Consider the following 17,754-nt stretch of genomic DNA (forward strand, 5'->3'; position numbering starts at 1 on the left):
TTTACCTTTATCCCTAAAATAAAAAGTAAAAAAATAAATACTCTTTTTACCAAGTATTTAAATTCAATTCTCCTTCTTGTGTCAAAAATAAATATAATTGGAACAAAAACAAAAAAATAAGTCTAATAGCAATTGTGCATTAGAACATAAGGTTAAACACTTTAGGGTGTGTTTGGAAGTAATTGTGTAATTACTAGGTAGGGTAATTACAAGGGTAGTAATTACACTATATTTTAAAATGCAAGGCGTGTTTGGATATGAGACGGTATTTACATATGAATTTCTCATATCTTGTTTGGTAAAATAGTTAGTAATTATAGGAAAAATAATATTTTTTAATAGCTAATGTTTAATATGAAAAGTTTTTAGTAATTACAGTGTAATTACATTCAATTCTCATGGGAGGCCATGAGAATTGGAGAGTGTAATTGGAACCCCTTAATTACTTCAAATTACACAGTTACAGTGTAATTACATGGTCAGACAAACATGTCAAATTGTGTAATTACCTCCAATTACACACAAATCCAATTATACTGTGGCTTTCCAAACGCACCCTTATAAAAATTACTAGATAGATATTACGTGTCAAGTCACGTATGTTAATTTAATTTTATTTTTTAATTTTTTTTAATATCATAATTTTAAAATTAATAATATTCAATGTAGTGATAATCATTGAAATTTAAAAACATAATAGTAATTTAAATAAAAACAAAAATTACTATTATACTTTGTAATAGTAATTAAAAAAATTATTATTCGTCCTAAATTTATTTTCGGAATTAATGAAAATACTCATCTCGTTAAACCATCAAAACATTCAAATTTAATTTAAAATAATATTTAAAATTTAACTAATTCTAAATATCAAAATTTCTAAATATCAAAATTTGAAAATAATTTTTAATAAAAAAATAAACAATATGAACAAATTTATTTTTTTTTTTTTTTTTTTTTTTTTTTGAAGGAAAATGGTAACTTTATTAATAAGAAGATTCAACCATTACAATAGAAAGAAAAGCAGGAGGAACATCATCCTCACTAAAAATACGATCTGGATACAAACAAGAGCTACGAGCAAGACAATGTGCAGCTTTGTTTACAGAACGTTTAACAAAATTAATTGAGACTAACGGCAACTCGGCCAAAAGAGAACGACAAACCGCCACCTGAAGGCCAAAAGGAGAAGGTATCTCCACCGTACTTTGGATTGCCTGGACAACAACCAAAGAATCGGTTTCAATCTCAACCGGACCCCAACGTTTCCTCTTTATCCAACTCAAGGCCTCCTTAACCCCTACCAATTCAGCCATAGCCGAATCCACACACCCCTCTCGTAAAACTGTGAAGCCTTCAATGAATCGACCCTGAGAATCCCGGGCCACCCCTGCCGCTCCAAATCGACCATCATTTGCAAAGATTGCACCATCGACATTAACCTTAATCTTTCCCATAACTGGTTTCACCCAATGCTCTAAGTCCGCTCTTGAACCCGTAGGAACAAGTAAAGACCCCATTCTCCTTTGTTGAGCATTTCTCCATTGATTAAGGACTACTCTTGCCAATAGAATAACCTCCGCCGCTGACATTGATTTGTCCCGCCAAACCACCTCATTTCGGGCATACCAAATCGCCCAAAGAACCATGAGCAATTCTTCCTGGGCTGTGGATGAGTGTTGTAGCAGAATGTGGCTAAACCAATCCCAAAAAGACTCCATAGGCGTATGACTCCAATTTAGAACCGAAAGATGCCAACAAGACCGTGCAAAAGAACATTCCACCAACAAATGGTAAATGGTCTCAGGCACCTGGTTACACATAGGACAAACTTGGTCTAGAGGGATATGTTTAGTAGTAAGTTGAACCTTAGTAGCCAAACAACCAGATAAAGCACGCCACATGAGTTGGTGCACTTTGGGAGGGACATGAAGCTTCCAAGCAATTTTCCATATCTTGATCTCAGACTCACTAGTATTAGTGATCTCTGAATGGTGCAGCAACCGATATGCCTCCCTCACAGTATAGAACCCATAAAGATCCTTATGCCAATACCAAGTATCAATAGGAGTCTCCTGATCAATGGTAGTACGAATGATAATCTCTTTATCCCGGTCATTGAATATATCCGAAACCACCTCTAAATCCCAAACTCGTTCTCCTACCACCATAAGATTATTAACCGTCCACGTCTCCATACCATTAGCTCTAGAAGTAACCCACGGTTGAGAATCATCCGCAAGCCACGGGTCAAATTGAACACTAATATTCGTACCTGGACCAACCCCCCGACGGGCTCCCTCCTTAATCAAAGCTTGCGTTTCAAAAATACTCTTCCATATGAAACTAGGATTCGGCCCAAGAGAAGCATTCAAAAAAGAACCCTGAGGATAATATCGGGCCTTATATACCCGACTAACAAGAGAATGAGCATTTGTAACTAACCTCCAAGCTTGTTTTCCCAACATGGCTAAGTTAAAATCCCTTAAGTCTCGAAAACCAAGCCCCCCATGATGCTTATGGCGGCACAGCTTCCTCCAGCTCACCCAACTTACCCCACGGTTCTGATTGGAGCCCGAACTCCACCAATATTTGCTCATCATACCCTCTAGTTTATTACAGGTTTCCACCGGCAACAAGAAAACAGACATAGCATATGTAGGAAGAGATTGAGCCACTGTTTTAATCAATACCTCTTTTCCGGCTTTTGAGAGCAAGCGACCTTCCCAACTCTGAATTCTCTTCTGCATCTTATCCTTCAAGAAGCCAAGAATAGCATTCTTATTGCGACCCATGATACAAGGAAGGCCAAGATACAAACTGTTTTCAGGAGCCTCATTCATTCGGAGAAGATTACACATATCTTGTCTAGAGGCCGAAGTTGTGTTGAGACTAAAGAAGATAGTAGATTTAGAGTAATTAACACACTGACCTGAGGCTTGTTCAAATAGTTGAAGTAGAAGAAGAACACTACGAGCCTCCCTTTCAATAGCCTTACAATAGATATAGCAATCATCCGCAAACAACATATGAGAAATTATGGGGGCACCATTACACACACGACAACCATGAAGAGCTCCCCGAGCTTCAAATCTTTTTATAAGAGAAGAAAATCCTTCAGCACACAAAAGAAATAAATAGGGAGAGAGCGGATCTCCCTGTCGAATACCCCTTCCAGGAACAATTGGCCCCATCTCACGACCCCCATGAGTAATAGTGTACGAAACCGTTGAGACACAATGCAAAATAAGATCAACCACCCGCGCATCAAAGCCCATTTTTAGCATGATATTCTTAAGAAAAAGCCACTCAACACGGTCATACGCTTTACTCATATCTAACTTAAGAGCCATATAACCTTCCTTTCCAACTCTTTTCCGCTTGAGATAATGCATCACCTCAAACGAAATCATAATATTATCAGTTATAAGACGCCCGGGAATAAAAGCACTCTGATTCTCTGAAATGACTGCCGGAAGAACATGCTTCAATCGATTAGCTAGAACCTTGGAGCAAACTTTGTAGAGGACATTACAAAGAGCAATCGGGCGCATATCACCCATAGTAGTGGCATTTTTCTTCTTAGGAATCAACACTAAATTAGTATGATTAAGACCAGTAGGCAACTGTCCAAATAAGAAAAAAGAGCGGACCTGTTTGATGACGTCATTACCCACAATTGCCCAACACTTTTGATAAAAACCTGGAGTCATGCCATCGGGTCCAGGGGATTTATCTGGGTGCATCTGAAATAGAGCATCTTTCACCTCCTCATCAGTCAAAGGTTGCAAGAGAGAGTCGTTCTGAGTTGAAGTCACAGTAGCAGAAATCCCATCAAGAACATCATCCATAGTACAGTTGGAACTAGTAAACAGATTCCGGAAATAAGAACACATGACATCTGATAGGCCCGATTCCCAGTCAACCCAACTCCCATCTTCGCATTGGATCTTATCAATAGCATTCATACGGCGCCGAGAAGAAGCCGTTGCATGGAAAAACTTGCTATTTTTATCCCCCTCCTGAAGCCACAATTGTTTCGATCGTTGTCGCCAAAACACCTCCTTCTGAGTAAGAACTTCAAAAAGCTCTGTCTCAGCTTCCTTATATTTAGAAATAGCATCAGGATCTCTACCTTGCTTCCACCGCCTCACCTCTTTCTTCCAATATTTTATACGAGAAGCAAAATTACCCGAATAATCTTTGCCCCAAATCGAAAGAGATTCCCCACACCGTTGTATTTTCTCTTGGATACCCACTAGATTATACTCCTCCCAACACTCCTTTACCACCTGATAACACAGAGGTTCCCGAAGCCAGCAATTTTCAAAGCGAAATTTACGACTCCCGGAAACTATATTATGCCGAACCAAATCAAGGAAAATAGGACAATGATCAGAAGAAGATACCTCGAGATTAATAAGTTTAGCCCGTGGGAACAATTGGAGCCATCTGTCTGTCACCAGAGCACGATCTAAACGGACCTCTATCCAATTATCGGTTCCTCGACTTTTCTCCCAAGTGAACTGATGTCCCACAATGTCTAAATCAATTAAACCACACTCCTGAATAGTGTCCCGGAAACCGTCAACTAACCAGTTAGGATAGGGATTCCCCCCTTTTTTGTCCTCTTGAGATAAAACATTGTTCATGTCACCAATTACACACCAAGGAAGAGTGTTTCCACGAGCCAACGTCCGGAGTTGCTCCCAAGAAGCCCCACGTAAACTTCTCTTAGCTTCCCCATAGAACCCCGTAAGACGCCACTCCCCAACATCAGTAGGCCGCACCTCCACATCCACAAAATTCGTGGCATAGTTCAACACTTTGACTTCTTCCTTATGCCTCCAAAGTAAAGCTACCCCCCCACTCCTACCACATGCATCAACCGCAAACATACCTTCAAACTTCAATTTAGCTCGAACTCGCTCCAACACATCCTTACGACACAAAGTTTCACATAAAAAGATATAATCTGGTTTCCTATGGGCTACTGTATCATATAGGAATTGTATCGCCCGTGGGTTGCCCATCCCACGACAATTCCAACTTAATGTACTCATAATGCCCGGTGGGCCTGGAAACCAGAACCCACCTCGAACTCGTTTTTTGAGAGTCCATTAACATCCATATCAGCACTATCCTCCGCTTCCATATCAACATAGTCAGGCCCACCAACCCCGTCATGTTGGCGCCTTCTTTTGGACTCAGTTGAAGGCCCACGGCCTCCTTGTCCTCCATGTGGACCGATAATTCCACCAAGGAAAAGTGAAGGTTGACCTTTCCCGCCTGGCACATGATTTCCAAACACAACTGACTTGCCTCTGTCATTGACATTAGACTTGGAAACAGTAGTCTTGTTGCCATTATGATGCAAATTTTCATTAAGAGGAATATTCCCATCATCCACCAACTCTGGAACATCATCAACCACCTTTGACTGGGGATTATTCTCAAGCTCCAAACAAGGCAACTTCCCAGTGTGCATGGCTGGCCGTACTTCCTCCTCCTCATGTCGCACCGGGGATGCATGGTCAAACTGCTCATCGGCCTCCGTACCCGTACGTAAATACTGAGAGCTCAATAAATAATTTTTCCTTCGTGGTTGCGCACGCATAAAGCTCCCATAAGGTTTAACAATCTCATCCTCAGGTGTATCAAATAACTTAGGACAAAAGTTTTCCGAATGACCTATCAAACCACAGATAAAGCAAAACGTCGGAGCAAATTCGTATTTAAAATTAGCATAAAACCACTCACCACCCGTTTTCTTAAGCTTCATTCGTCTTTTCAATGGGACATCAATGTTCACCGTTACTCTTACTCGGAGATAATCACGCCAAAGACCATTATAGTTCTTAGGATCTGATTCAACAAAGGAGCCAATGTAATTGGCAGCTGTAACGACAATTTTCTCCGTCATAAATCTCGTAGAAAGGCCATGGATCTGTACCCACATATCAAGTTGATTAAGCTTTACAGCCTTCGGATCTCCCCCTCGTGGCACTCTTCCAAATATTAATGGTAGCCTATTGAAAGTCCAAGGACTACCATTAATAACACGCTTAATGTCGATCTCATGGTAAAACTGAAATAAGAAAAGGTTCGGTCCCAATTCCTTGACAAACAAGCCTTTGCCCGGTTTCCATAACCCCGCCAATGTGTGTTTCATAGCTTCAAAATCTATCGATCTCGCATTCAAAAATGAACAAATTTATTATTAATTGCAACACTTTAGGTGGATTAATTATATTTAAGTTTAACTATGATGATGACTCTTTTACGCGGCAACATCTAATAATTTGTTATTTTTTTTTATTTAAAAAAAAAATCAATTCACATTTTATATAGAATAGATATTGAAAAAAGAAATTATAATAAATTTGCAAATGTCCTCCTATTGGTCGGGGATGGTCTAACAATATAAACAAACTTAATCATAAATTAAATTAATTTATTTTTCAATTTGTTATTATAACAACCGCGATGTTACTTTCACTAGTTATTTTACAGCAAGAAAAGTGGTTTACATATTCATCTTTGCATCTTAAAAAAAAAAATCGCGTTTGCAAAACAAATCCTAAAAAATACGAGTTTTATAAAGAAAAAATCAGTTCATTTGAATTTTGAAATGAAAACAAAATTATACGTGAAACACACGAATTAAGTCTTGCAAACTAATCTTAAAAAAAGAGTCCTTCAAACTGATATCATTTTTTGATTTTATAAGATCGTTATAACTTTTTCATTAATACACTAGAAAACTACTAGAAATGTAATAAACAAATGAATAAGAATCAATATTATATGATTAATTCCTATTTTTTAAGTAAATATTTCATTAGTTCTATTTCATTTACGATGAAGAACACTTTTTGAAAATGATTTATAGTAAGTATTATTCATTTAGTTTGAATCGCCCTAAGTTTGATACTATGATTGTAGACTTGTAGTGATATCTTGTATCTTAATTAATTGATAAAAATCACTCATTATTTTTTTTATTAATTAATAAATAATAATAATACAAATCACCACACCCCTAAGAAGTAAGAATCAGAGATTACCAGCCAATAAATAAACAATAATGCAATTCATAATTATGAATGCATATTCATTGATAATAACAAAATAATAATGTCGGTGACGCCTATCCATGGCTGAACTTCATAGCATCATCATAGCTTTATTTTGTTTTGAATGACCAATGATAGGTCATGAAAGTTTTTCACATACAATTTCTTACAAATGACCTCTGTATGTACCAGAATACCTTTATTTTGGTTTTCCCAAATGGAAGTGACTTCTGAACTTATGATACTGTAAATTGTGCCTCATTCCGGAGAATGATCCTCTTTCAACTCTTAAGCAACCCAATTCAAATTCTGGAAGCGAGAGCACGAAAATTCCTGTATATTTTGGCCCCTGAAAAAAAATCGAGTATGTGTCTCATAAGACATGATTGTCAGCCTTGAAGATACATGGATATTTATTTGGCCTGCAACACAAGCAATTTTAATTCCATATAGAGTGTAGTGGGGAGCAAACCAAAATTTCTTCTCAAATAATAGTTATGTACCAAAATCTGTCCAGCAAGAAAGACTCTGGTCAAACCATAATTCCAAACAATTTTTCTGCACCAAAGCTCTTCCTCCTAAATCTAAAATCTTCTTCAGATTAATGGAAGATGGATAGTTATTTCTGAATCCCCATTATTTTGAGGGCACAAGAAAGAGATGTCTTTCCAAGTAAGAAATATCTTTGTCCCCTTGGCTGCACACCTATTAAATTTATCCAGTGTCATAGTGATACTCAGAATTGTCTTGGCACCACTACAAACCAAGAAAGTCCATCAGCTATGGATAATGAGGAGCTCCCTCACAAGATGAGAAATGCCACTAGTATATGGAATAAAAAAGAAGTCTCTCATTTCTAGCGTAAAGAAATCATAAGAATTCTCCAATCTCCATAATCAATTCTAAGAAGAGTCAATTTGGCGCCAAAGTATCTGGGCATAAGCTTTCTCTTCTTCCTTCTCTTCTGCAACAAAATCAGTTTCCTGAACTGATTCGTCTTCATCGGGAACCTCTTCAACTTCAACGTCTTCTTTCTCTTGGTTACTCGTTGCTAATACCTCCCTCATTGCCTTTTTTGTGGCAGGCCTATCTCTAGGTCCGTATTTCGGAGCAGGCACAACAAACGGCAGAATAATATTATCCAAGTTCCTGCTAATTTTACTGGCACTAACCTTTCCATCTGTTGGGGGGAAAGTGAAAACAATCCCAAATTCATAGTTGCACACGTGAAGTCGTGGACCCAATGAAGATTTAGATTTCCCTTCTTCATCTACTTTTAGACCATATGAATTAGAAATTGTTCGTCCCCAGGCAGCTGCACTAAAATTATGTGAGCCACAATAAATCCAACCAAAAGAAGATGCATCTGTCACGGACTTAAAGCGCCTTCGTGCCACCTGCATGCACATTTTACAATTCAATATGTGAGAAAAGCAACCAACGATGAACCCAACTTATAAAGGTGGAAGAATTTTTAGAACATAGAAAGCAAAAAAAAAGAATGACAACTTACTTAAGAGGAAGTGAGAAAAGATGGATTAAGATGTAATTTGTAACACCAGTTGTCATTTAAATAAGATGCTACCATTTAAACAAGTTCGCCGCAAAAGTAATAGCTAATGCATTCAAATGAAAATTGTCCTTTACATAATTATACAGTTGATATGTTAGAGAAACATCAATCTATGATTTTATGTTCTTAACTTATCCTGTAGCTGAAAATCCATTTTTCACGTAGAACTTAGAAGTTCGAAGAAAGGTGAAATACTGCATCGAGTAAAGCATTAAAAAAAGGAATTAAGCAAAATAAAATTGACATGCATCACAAAAGGATCAAGCAAATCTACATTTTGTCATATTATTGAGAAAAAAAAAACAATAATAATAATCAAGTGGAAAGAAAATATAAGATAATAACATGAATATAACATAATTTCTTGATTAAGAGAGGGAGAGAGTGAGAGAAAGATGAGTCTATACTATATACTGGTACTCTATTTCAATAATATCCAATTTAAAAAAATGATAATTTTGGAGCTAAAAAAAGACCAGAGAAAACTCTAAATTAAAATGCTGAACTTTTATTTCTGGATAGAAAGTCAATTTCTTTTATCAACTAACCTGAAGATGCCCTCTAAATTAAAACTCTTCATAAAGAGCCATAAGAAAACTTAAGAGAAAAACTCTGCTCAAGTGTAATTGTTGCACCAAGTTAACAATAATTTCAAAAGAGAAATATCTTACCTTCGTATGCATCGGGTGCCCTACTCTAGTATAAGGATGAGGAATTGCATCATGGAGTATGTTAATAGACCTCAATCTTTCCCATGTTTTCTGCATCATAGAAAGGCAATAAAATAAACTTCTGGAACTAAGATTGCTGTGTCAAATATCACATTATTCAAACTTAACCAATGATGTGCCAATTTATATATAGGTGGTGTTTATAATCATAAAAATATCATGCTTCGTGGCTGTGATAAAAGATACTGTAATGCTAACGATTAAGGGAAACTGAAGCTACACTAATTGTCACAAGCTAAACCAATCGCAATGGATAAAAGTGCAAATGTAATAGAAGGTGGTCTTAAAACTTCATACTATGCTTTATTGGAGCTACAATGAACATATTATCTGAAGACTGAAATTCAGGACAGGAACAGAGGAGAGGGTACATCACAACACATTATCTAACATCTCCGCTCTACCTCTATTCTATTCCAACTTAAAAAATGGCAAACTTTGATCCCTACTAATGTGTGAAATGCATCATACCTCAGAGAAGCAAAGTATACGCTTTGAAGGCAAAGCCCCATTACATGCATTTTTAACTCTGTTTATCGTAGGGTAGATGACTCTAATTGATGGATTTTTCAATTCTTGACTAGCACTCCAGCAGCCCCACTGCGAAAAACAGGTAGGAGAACATAACTATATAAAGAGAGCAAAGTATCCTCTCAAGAAAATCTATAACAAATTACTGAATATAATTACCTCTGGATCAGATTCTTCTGAATCAAATTGTGCCGATGTTTTTCCTATAGCTGCTGAAAATGCAGCCAAAAATTTTGCATCGATAGACCCAATTGAGGACGCGCCTTAAGAAAAAAGCACAGGCATCAAGCAACAGAAAATACACACTGAAGTTTCTTTTAGTCATTATCAATATCTTCTTTTGAATAAATAAGCACCACTCACCGTAAATGAAATCAGATTCAAGTTGTTCAGGCCATTTATATTGAGACAGAACCTATAGGAGAAAATAAAAATTATATTAAGAAACTAAACAATATTATGGAATCAGGATTTACTAAAACAAATTAAAAGATAAACTACTTAATGAAATGCCTGAGTAACTTCATTTAAACACCTGATAACAAAAAATTGAGTCTAAAAAAGCAAAAGAAAAGTAAACTTTCTGACTGATTGGCAACAAGATACAATCTTAAAGAAAGAATGACACAAGAAGGAACTTGACTATTTATTACATTTAGGAGAATAAAAGTTGAGTCTTCTTAGACTGCCCAATCCCCCTATACCACCCTTCCCGAAAAAGGAAAAAAGAAAACATAAAGGGGAAAGACTACAATTACCTCTTGTAAGCGCCAGAGGCCAGTGCACCTTTGAATTGCAGCAACCATTGAGCATAATGCTGCAACATGCCCAGGTTGCATTAAATTTTGTATGTCTTGAAAATTGGGCCCCTGAACAAGTACCAGCATCTCTTTATTATATGTGCCAACAAGCTATTATATATGTTATGATTCAAGTAGATTATTAGACAAAATAAACATGGTCACCCAATTCCAAAATATCATGCCTGTGAAACATGTATAAACAGTGTCACTTTCTTGTTACTTCCTCCTAAAGCAGCAGCAAGGGCTTGCCTTTGACAAACATAAGCACAGAATCTGAAAACTCCAATATCCCACAGTGGAGAGATCCACTTTGCAACCTTCCTAGGAAGAAATCCAAGCTGAACACAATCTGGTTCAAGTGCAGGAAAAGACAATAAAAATTACTTGGCTGTCCAAATATTCAAAAAGTAAAATCCATTTACAGAATATGTGTATGTGTTTGTGTGAATATATAAAAGAATTTATGATTGCTGACGTATAGTGGTTAAGAAAATCTATAGTGGCTCCACAAACTAACTAAAATGAACACCATCATGTATTGTAGCTACAGAAAATTAATACGAAAGTGACAGAACAAAACAAGAGCTCAAGAAATCCAACACACTTTCACAGATAAAGAGTCATGGTTATGCCAAAGCAAGAATGTAATAATATATCCTAGACCTACAATTGACTATGTACAGCAACAGGATTCATCACATTACGGTGTCTTCTATAACAGATGATACTTATGCAATCAGTAATAGCACATTATAAGCATTTTCACCACAGCCTCACTCTGTTCTCCTCAAAACCATAAGTCCACCATTCCAATTATTTGATATTATCCAATGTGAGAAATATAATACATAACATAATGTTAATATATCAATAAGTTGAACTTTACCTTGACTAAGGTCCTCATTTGGGTTAGGAACAAGAATGCTCACAGCATTTTCATCGGCACGAACATTTTTATTTCTCATCAATACAACCTTAGAAAAATCATGCGTATTTTCACATGATTTCCTCATGAAAGAAGCCAATTTCTTAAGCCGTACACCGTTGGAGTCAGCTGCATTGTGAAAGAGGTAGCTCAAACCAACAACAGATGCTTCAACTGAACCAAGGAATCTGTGACCAGATGATGTTGACATATCCTAGCCAAACAGACAAGAACATAATGACAATTACAGATCTGGTTTTATCAAGCACCTATATGAAAAGAACACTATGATCAATAAAATATGCAACTGTAAAGTAGTGATAATTCTTTCTAAGAAACTGTTCTATGCATAATCCATTAAAGCATCAATGCCTCAAATTCACTTTAGAAATGGGTGACATAAGATTGTGGGCAGTCTTAAATTAAATGAACAAACTGGTAATCACAAATGTCAATGCCTAGAAATGGTATATGAAAGGAATATTCATCTACTATAATATTATCCACATAGAGCAAGAAACGCAGGCTAGTGTGCATAATCAACGAACGCACTCACTTGTAAGAGTTGCATGAATGGAAACATATTGGGAGGTCTGTAAGAATGAATCCCAGGTACTGAAGCAACTAAATCACCCATTGCCTCTCCAAAGTCATACTTTGCCAATTCAACAATCCAATGAGCCTGGCTGGGTACATCAGTCAAAAGAGATGCCATAAACCCAGCCAGCTGAGAACAAAAATCAGATTTTGAGTCTTGGTTTACTCCTGGACCATGAATTTGAGTAAAAAGCGACATGTAATCTGGAACACAATTGCGGGGAAAATCTTGCCACCAGACTGTGTTAGTCACAGCATTCCACTAAATCAAGAGAAAAGAAGGCGAAACAACCACAAGTACAAAAACATTAATAAAATAGAGAAAGAAATAAGGGATTTATTATTTAAAGAAGATAACTACATTTAATCTATTACTGCTACATTTGGAGCCATTGAAAAAGGGTCGTGATGCCTAGTAATAGTTTCTCTAACCTCTTTGTCTCAGATATTTAAATATTCTAGATCTCTAAAATTCAGATGCAAAGCATACTCAAGCGTCAATCAAATTAGATATATATCTTGAATGCAGAGCAATAAATCCATGCTAACCACTGCACATGACATGCTCTTGCAGAGTGTGAATTTCGAAGAAAATTTGGAAAGTACCCAGTATGATGTAAAAACAAAAACATAAGAAATTACCTGGGTCGGAACTAAATTTGCAGAAGTAATTATAACTCGAACAAAATCATCTCTTTGTAAAACAAACAATTTGGGGTGATGACAACCAATTCCTTGTCTTTTCAAGTCTTTACCGAAAGCAATGTCCTCGGGAAATGGGGGATACCTGATTTGATAAGCACAATGATAACACCAAAAAACTTTCAAAGATACGACCCAGCTTACACTAGTCGGAGGTCACATTAATCGGAATTGCAATACACAGAAATAATACTCACACTACAACAAGGTTAGGAAAATCAGGGTAAGGCACAGAAGTCCTACATTCAGTACTTGAACTCCAACATTTCTCGGTACTATGACAAGCAATTGTCACAGGTAAATGCCTAGGAATCTCGCAGGACGACAAAAACCTACAAAATTCTCCCGTAGATTTAGCACTAATAAACTATCAACTTAAACAAACATACAAGTTCAACGATAGAATTATCAATTATGTAAGGATGTTGGCTAGTGTACCATAAAATGTCGCTGGTAAAAGTTGCAATGAAAATTTGGGAAATGCTTTCAACAGGATGAAAAAGCTCATGTAAGGATACATCAGTAGTATGACTTGAAGAGGAATCATCCATGAACCCAAGACGGTTCAGATAAAAACCTTTTCCAGGTGGCTCAGAAATGCAGCCCCGAGTACTTATGCTTCTCTTTACAGCACAATCAGGAAACAAAGAACAATCCTTACCAACATTATTAAACCAAGTTTTCTCTGAATTATTATCCACACTAGCAGTACCAAAACCAATCGGACTTTCATTTTGTCTACTCAAACTTTCACTATTAGCAACGTAATCAAACGGTTCTGAAGCCATTTTTTTCTCGCAAGGACGTGAATGTAAACTCGAACAAGGCAGCACCGGGCTAGCCCCTTCACTACTTTCCAACTTCTGATTCATATGGCTTTCATCAGATTGATAGGTTGGGATAGCAGTGGCTCGAAGATAAGATACAGGGTCATCGCTAAGCAAAATGCGCTTGCAGTTACTCAACAAGCAGTTTGCTCTGGCAACGAAATCTTCACATTTTGAAACTGCATCAAAATCCTCGTCACTGACCTTTGAAGCAAAAACTCTCTTGTTTCCCTTCTGGCTCGATACAATTGTTCCTTGAGAGTACTGTGACTGCGATTGAGATTGTGATTTCTGGGTCTCAAAAACAATTCTTTGAATAGAAAAGCCGATGCGAAAAGAAGAACTACAACGCCGCCTGTTTGAACAGACAAGTGAAACTTCATCTCCATCGGCCAACTCCACGGCCATGCCTCTCTTAACCTTGACACTATTAACAAACACTCCATTCTTAGAAGCCCTAACCTGAAGAGCAGAGCCAGAATCAAATTCTCCGTCGAGAAGATAGAGTTTGCGGAGGAAAGGATCAAAGAGAATCTGGCAATGGCGGCGACCGACGCGGCGGTCGCTAAAGAAAAAATCGGAATACCTAGAACTACGACCGATGGTTGAGGAAGGGCGATGAGGATAGAGACGAATAGAATCGACCGGAGAACCGGTGGTTGCAGAAAGGAGAGGGAGATCAAAGTGATTCAACTCCACCACAACGCTCCTCCTACTTCGTCTTCTTCTCCCTTCATCTTCTGTGCTTCTTCTTCTTCTTTTGTTAGATTTCGAAGAAGAGGAAGAAGAATATTTATCGTGTGAATTACAGCAATCTTCCATTGAAACGTGAATTGAAGAAACTCGATCAATTCATCAATTAAAAGATTAAAAAAATCGTAAATTAATTTGATTTGAATTTTACAAAATACTCTTGCTGTTGCTGCTCTGAAACTGCTCAATGAAAAATCGGTTTCTAATTTTCAATTTTCCCTCCAAAATCCAAATTTATCTTCCTCTTTACGGTAATACTAATTCCTTCATCAATTGCCTTGGTCCAAAGTCCACTCTTAAAATAAATAAATAAATATTTCTTTCATCAAAAATAAATAAATAAATAAATATTTTTTTAACAAAGGATAAATAAAAGGGACTTCTATTTTTATCCTACACCACAAAATAATAAATACACCTTAATATTTTTTTAAAAAAAAATAAACTTAAAAATAATTTTTAATTTTAATATATTTTTTTTGAATGAAAATTATTATTTATTAAACAGATAATTCCGCTAAAACAATAGACTGAAGGGCAGAAAGAACATTACTTTCAGTAAAAAGACGGTTAGACCAATAACAAGCATCATGTGCCATACAGTGTACGACTTTATTAGCAGACCGTTTACCATGACAAATAAAAACATTATCTAAAGAAGAAAGCATAACCTGACATTCTTGAACAATTAAACCAAATATTGATGGCATTGGGACAGAACTACGAATGGCCTGAACTGCTAAACTGCAATCAGTCTCAATGATCACATTCGACTTATTGTTCTGCTTGATCCAACTTAGCACCTCCTTGATGCTCAAAATTTCTACAACAACAGGTTGACAACTTGTGGTAGAAACTGTTGAAAAAGCCTCAACTAATCTTCCGTCACTATTGCGAGCCACGAAGCCAGTACCAACCTGGTTTGTAGCTTCAAAAACAGCTCCATCAACATTAATTTTGAGTAAGGATGAGCAACGGTTGGTTTGGTCATTTTTTACACACAAAAAATCCAAAATTCGATTTTTGGTTTTTATGATTCTAATCCGAAAAACCGACCGACCATTATAAAAATATATAAAAAAAAAAAAAAAACCAACCGTTTTAATCTACGGTTTGGTCGGTTTAAACCGACCAAACCGAACTTCATTTTTTTAAAAAAAAATAATAAGTTTTTAAATTTTTATAATTATTTGAAAACTAAAAAATTAAAGTATTGTATCAAATATCATATAATTTAAAAATAAAACTTTCTTAGTTAAATAAATAATGTAAAATAAATTTTTTTAAATTTGTTCAAATTATTTGTGCTACTAATATGGTAATGAGTTATATTAAAAAATTAGTATTATTTAATGAATGTGTGTATATAATACGTAAATGCATCAAATTATAATAAAATAAAATAATGATTAATTGAGACTTTAAATAAAAAAGATATAAGTAAACTTAAATTAATAAAATTGTATATTAAATATTTACAAAAATAATATATATTACATATAATATATATGTTCGGTCGGTTCTCGGTTTAATCGGTCGGTTTGCGATTGACACTAAAACTGACCATGTTAAGGCAGTTTTAACCGAAGTCGGTTTTTTCGGTTTTCGATTTTTTCGGTGTCGGTTTTTTTGGTGTTCGGACGGTCGGTTTGGTCGGTTTCTTGGATTTTTTTACTCACCCCTAATTTTGAGCTTGTCTGCTACTGGTTTGATCCAATAATTGTTGCTGTCAACCAGTGAAAGCTCTAGAGCAAGAGAATTTAAGTGGTTCGACTGTGCAAAGCTCCATTGTCGGTGAGTATTTCGAGCTAACCAAACAACATCTGATGCAGTACAATGTTTTCCATTCCATAGCAGGTCATTGCGTGCTTTCCAAATAGCCCAACTAACCATCACTACTTCTTTAAGTACACCAGAATTACCACATGCTTCCAACTCCATAAACCAGTCAACATATGTTGTTGCAGCCATGACACCAACACCGAGTGACAAACGGTTCTAGCAAGAGTGAACAAAGGAACATTCAACTAAGACATGGAATATTGATTCCTCTGCACCATTACAAAATACACAGTTAAGCTCCACAGGAACATGCTTGAGCTAGAGTTGAGATCGAGTTGGCAAGCATCCCGAAAGTGATTTCCACGTCAATGCAGCACCTTAGGAGGCACTTTAATCTTCCACAAAACTTTCCAGAAATCAGCCTCCATACTAGAACTCAAATTACCATCAACGGTTTGTAAGTAATGGTAGGAGCTTTTGACGGTGTAAAAACCATATGCCTCTTTGTTCAAAAACCAGTTGTCGTCCATCACAGTATAACTCAAAGGGACATGCTGTTAGATTTTATGCCCTAAATAAAACTCCATTTCAATGTAATCTATTTTATTCAACATCAATAAAGAAACAAAAGTATTTTTCATTCGTTTGTGTATGTTTTGGTTCACTTTATCAATTGCTTGTCTATTTGATTTATAAATTCATCTTAAACCCTTTTCACATACTTGATCCTGTTTATTGTGTTGTCATCACATTGGAAAGTAAACATGACTATGTGAATAAAGTTTCCTAGATTTATCAGACACATGGTTTTACTGATATGATAATCTACAACAAGAGTTTACTTGCATTTGGAGAAAATGCTATGTTCTTTCCAGAATATTGGTTAAAGTAAAGCTCAGGTTGGATGCATGGAGTATGCATCGGAAGGGACCGATATTGAACTTTGACTTAGATTTAATTAAACTTACCGTAAAATCTATTCAAGTCAATATCGCCAAGTTGATCCTAGATCAAATGTTCTTAATCCTGTTATGATTAGACTCAATCTTGAAAGGCTATTCGAGTTCTTTGATTTGTTAGTTAAGCCTACTTTTAGGTTAGGGTGATACGTACATTTTGGGAACACGGTAGTGCAATTGAGTGGGAGCGCTAATATAAACATGGAATGTATAGCTTCTATCTGGCGAATAGTAAGCAAAGGATGATCTCCTTCGAGCTTGACCAAACGAACATAAATGGTGGAGTACTCATTTCACATAAGCTGAAATATCATTTATACGGGGTCAAGTGTTTTAAGGATAAAATACATAGTAGGGTGTTACGGTAATCTAATCCCTTTACAGTGTAGATCATTCATATAGAGGATCATTGATCACATTAGGATTATAACAATGGATAACTAATGATGCGTCTATATGGTGGAACATATAGAGCATTCTATATACTGAGAGTGA

The 17,754-nt window shown here is 36.2% G+C and overlaps 1 protein-coding gene across 1 annotated transcript; it reads right to left on the reverse strand.

Annotated features, from left to right (window-relative positions):
• Window positions 1-7,074: 7,074 nt before the first annotated feature.
• On the reverse strand, window positions 7,075-14,798 carry LOC115708237 (uncharacterized). Its single transcript, XM_030636455.2, has 12 exons — window positions 13,377-14,798; window positions 13,136-13,270; window positions 12,879-13,023; window positions 12,196-12,498; window positions 11,601-11,853; window positions 10,897-11,063; window positions 10,670-10,780; window positions 10,275-10,326; window positions 10,071-10,174; window positions 9,852-9,980; window positions 9,321-9,410; window positions 7,075-8,473 (listed from the first exon to the last, which is right to left on the reverse strand). Exons 1-12 carry the CDS (start codon window positions 14,585-14,587, stop codon window positions 7,979-7,981), a joined length of 3,195 nt encoding a protein of 1,064 aa, XP_030492315.2. The 5' UTR covers window positions 14,588-14,798; the 3' UTR covers window positions 7,075-7,978.
• Between the last annotated feature and the right edge of the window lie 2,956 nt (window positions 14,799-17,754).

The sequence above is a fragment of the Cannabis sativa genome, chromosome 1 (assembly GCF_029168945.1).
Source record: "Cannabis sativa cultivar Pink pepper isolate KNU-18-1 chromosome 1, ASM2916894v1, whole genome shotgun sequence".
Lineage (NCBI taxonomy): Eukaryota > Viridiplantae > Streptophyta > Magnoliopsida > Rosales > Cannabaceae > Cannabis > Cannabis sativa.

What these genes read in the sequence shown, in the direction of transcription:
- LOC115708237 (XM_030636455.2), bottom strand. Translation starts at nt 14,587, where the DNA reads ATGGAAGATTGCTGTAATTCACACGATAAATATTCTTCTTCCTCTTCT. An exon ending in CAAATTTAGTTCCGACCCAG is followed by an intron (nt 12,499 to 12,878) that starts GTAATTTCTTAT and finishes CTCTTGATTTAG; the next exon opens with TGGAATGCTGTGACTAACAC. An exon ending in GTATACTTTGCTTCTCTGAG is followed by an intron (nt 9,411 to 9,851) that starts GTATGATGCATT and finishes TCTATGATGCAG; the next exon opens with AAAACATGGGAAAGATTGAG.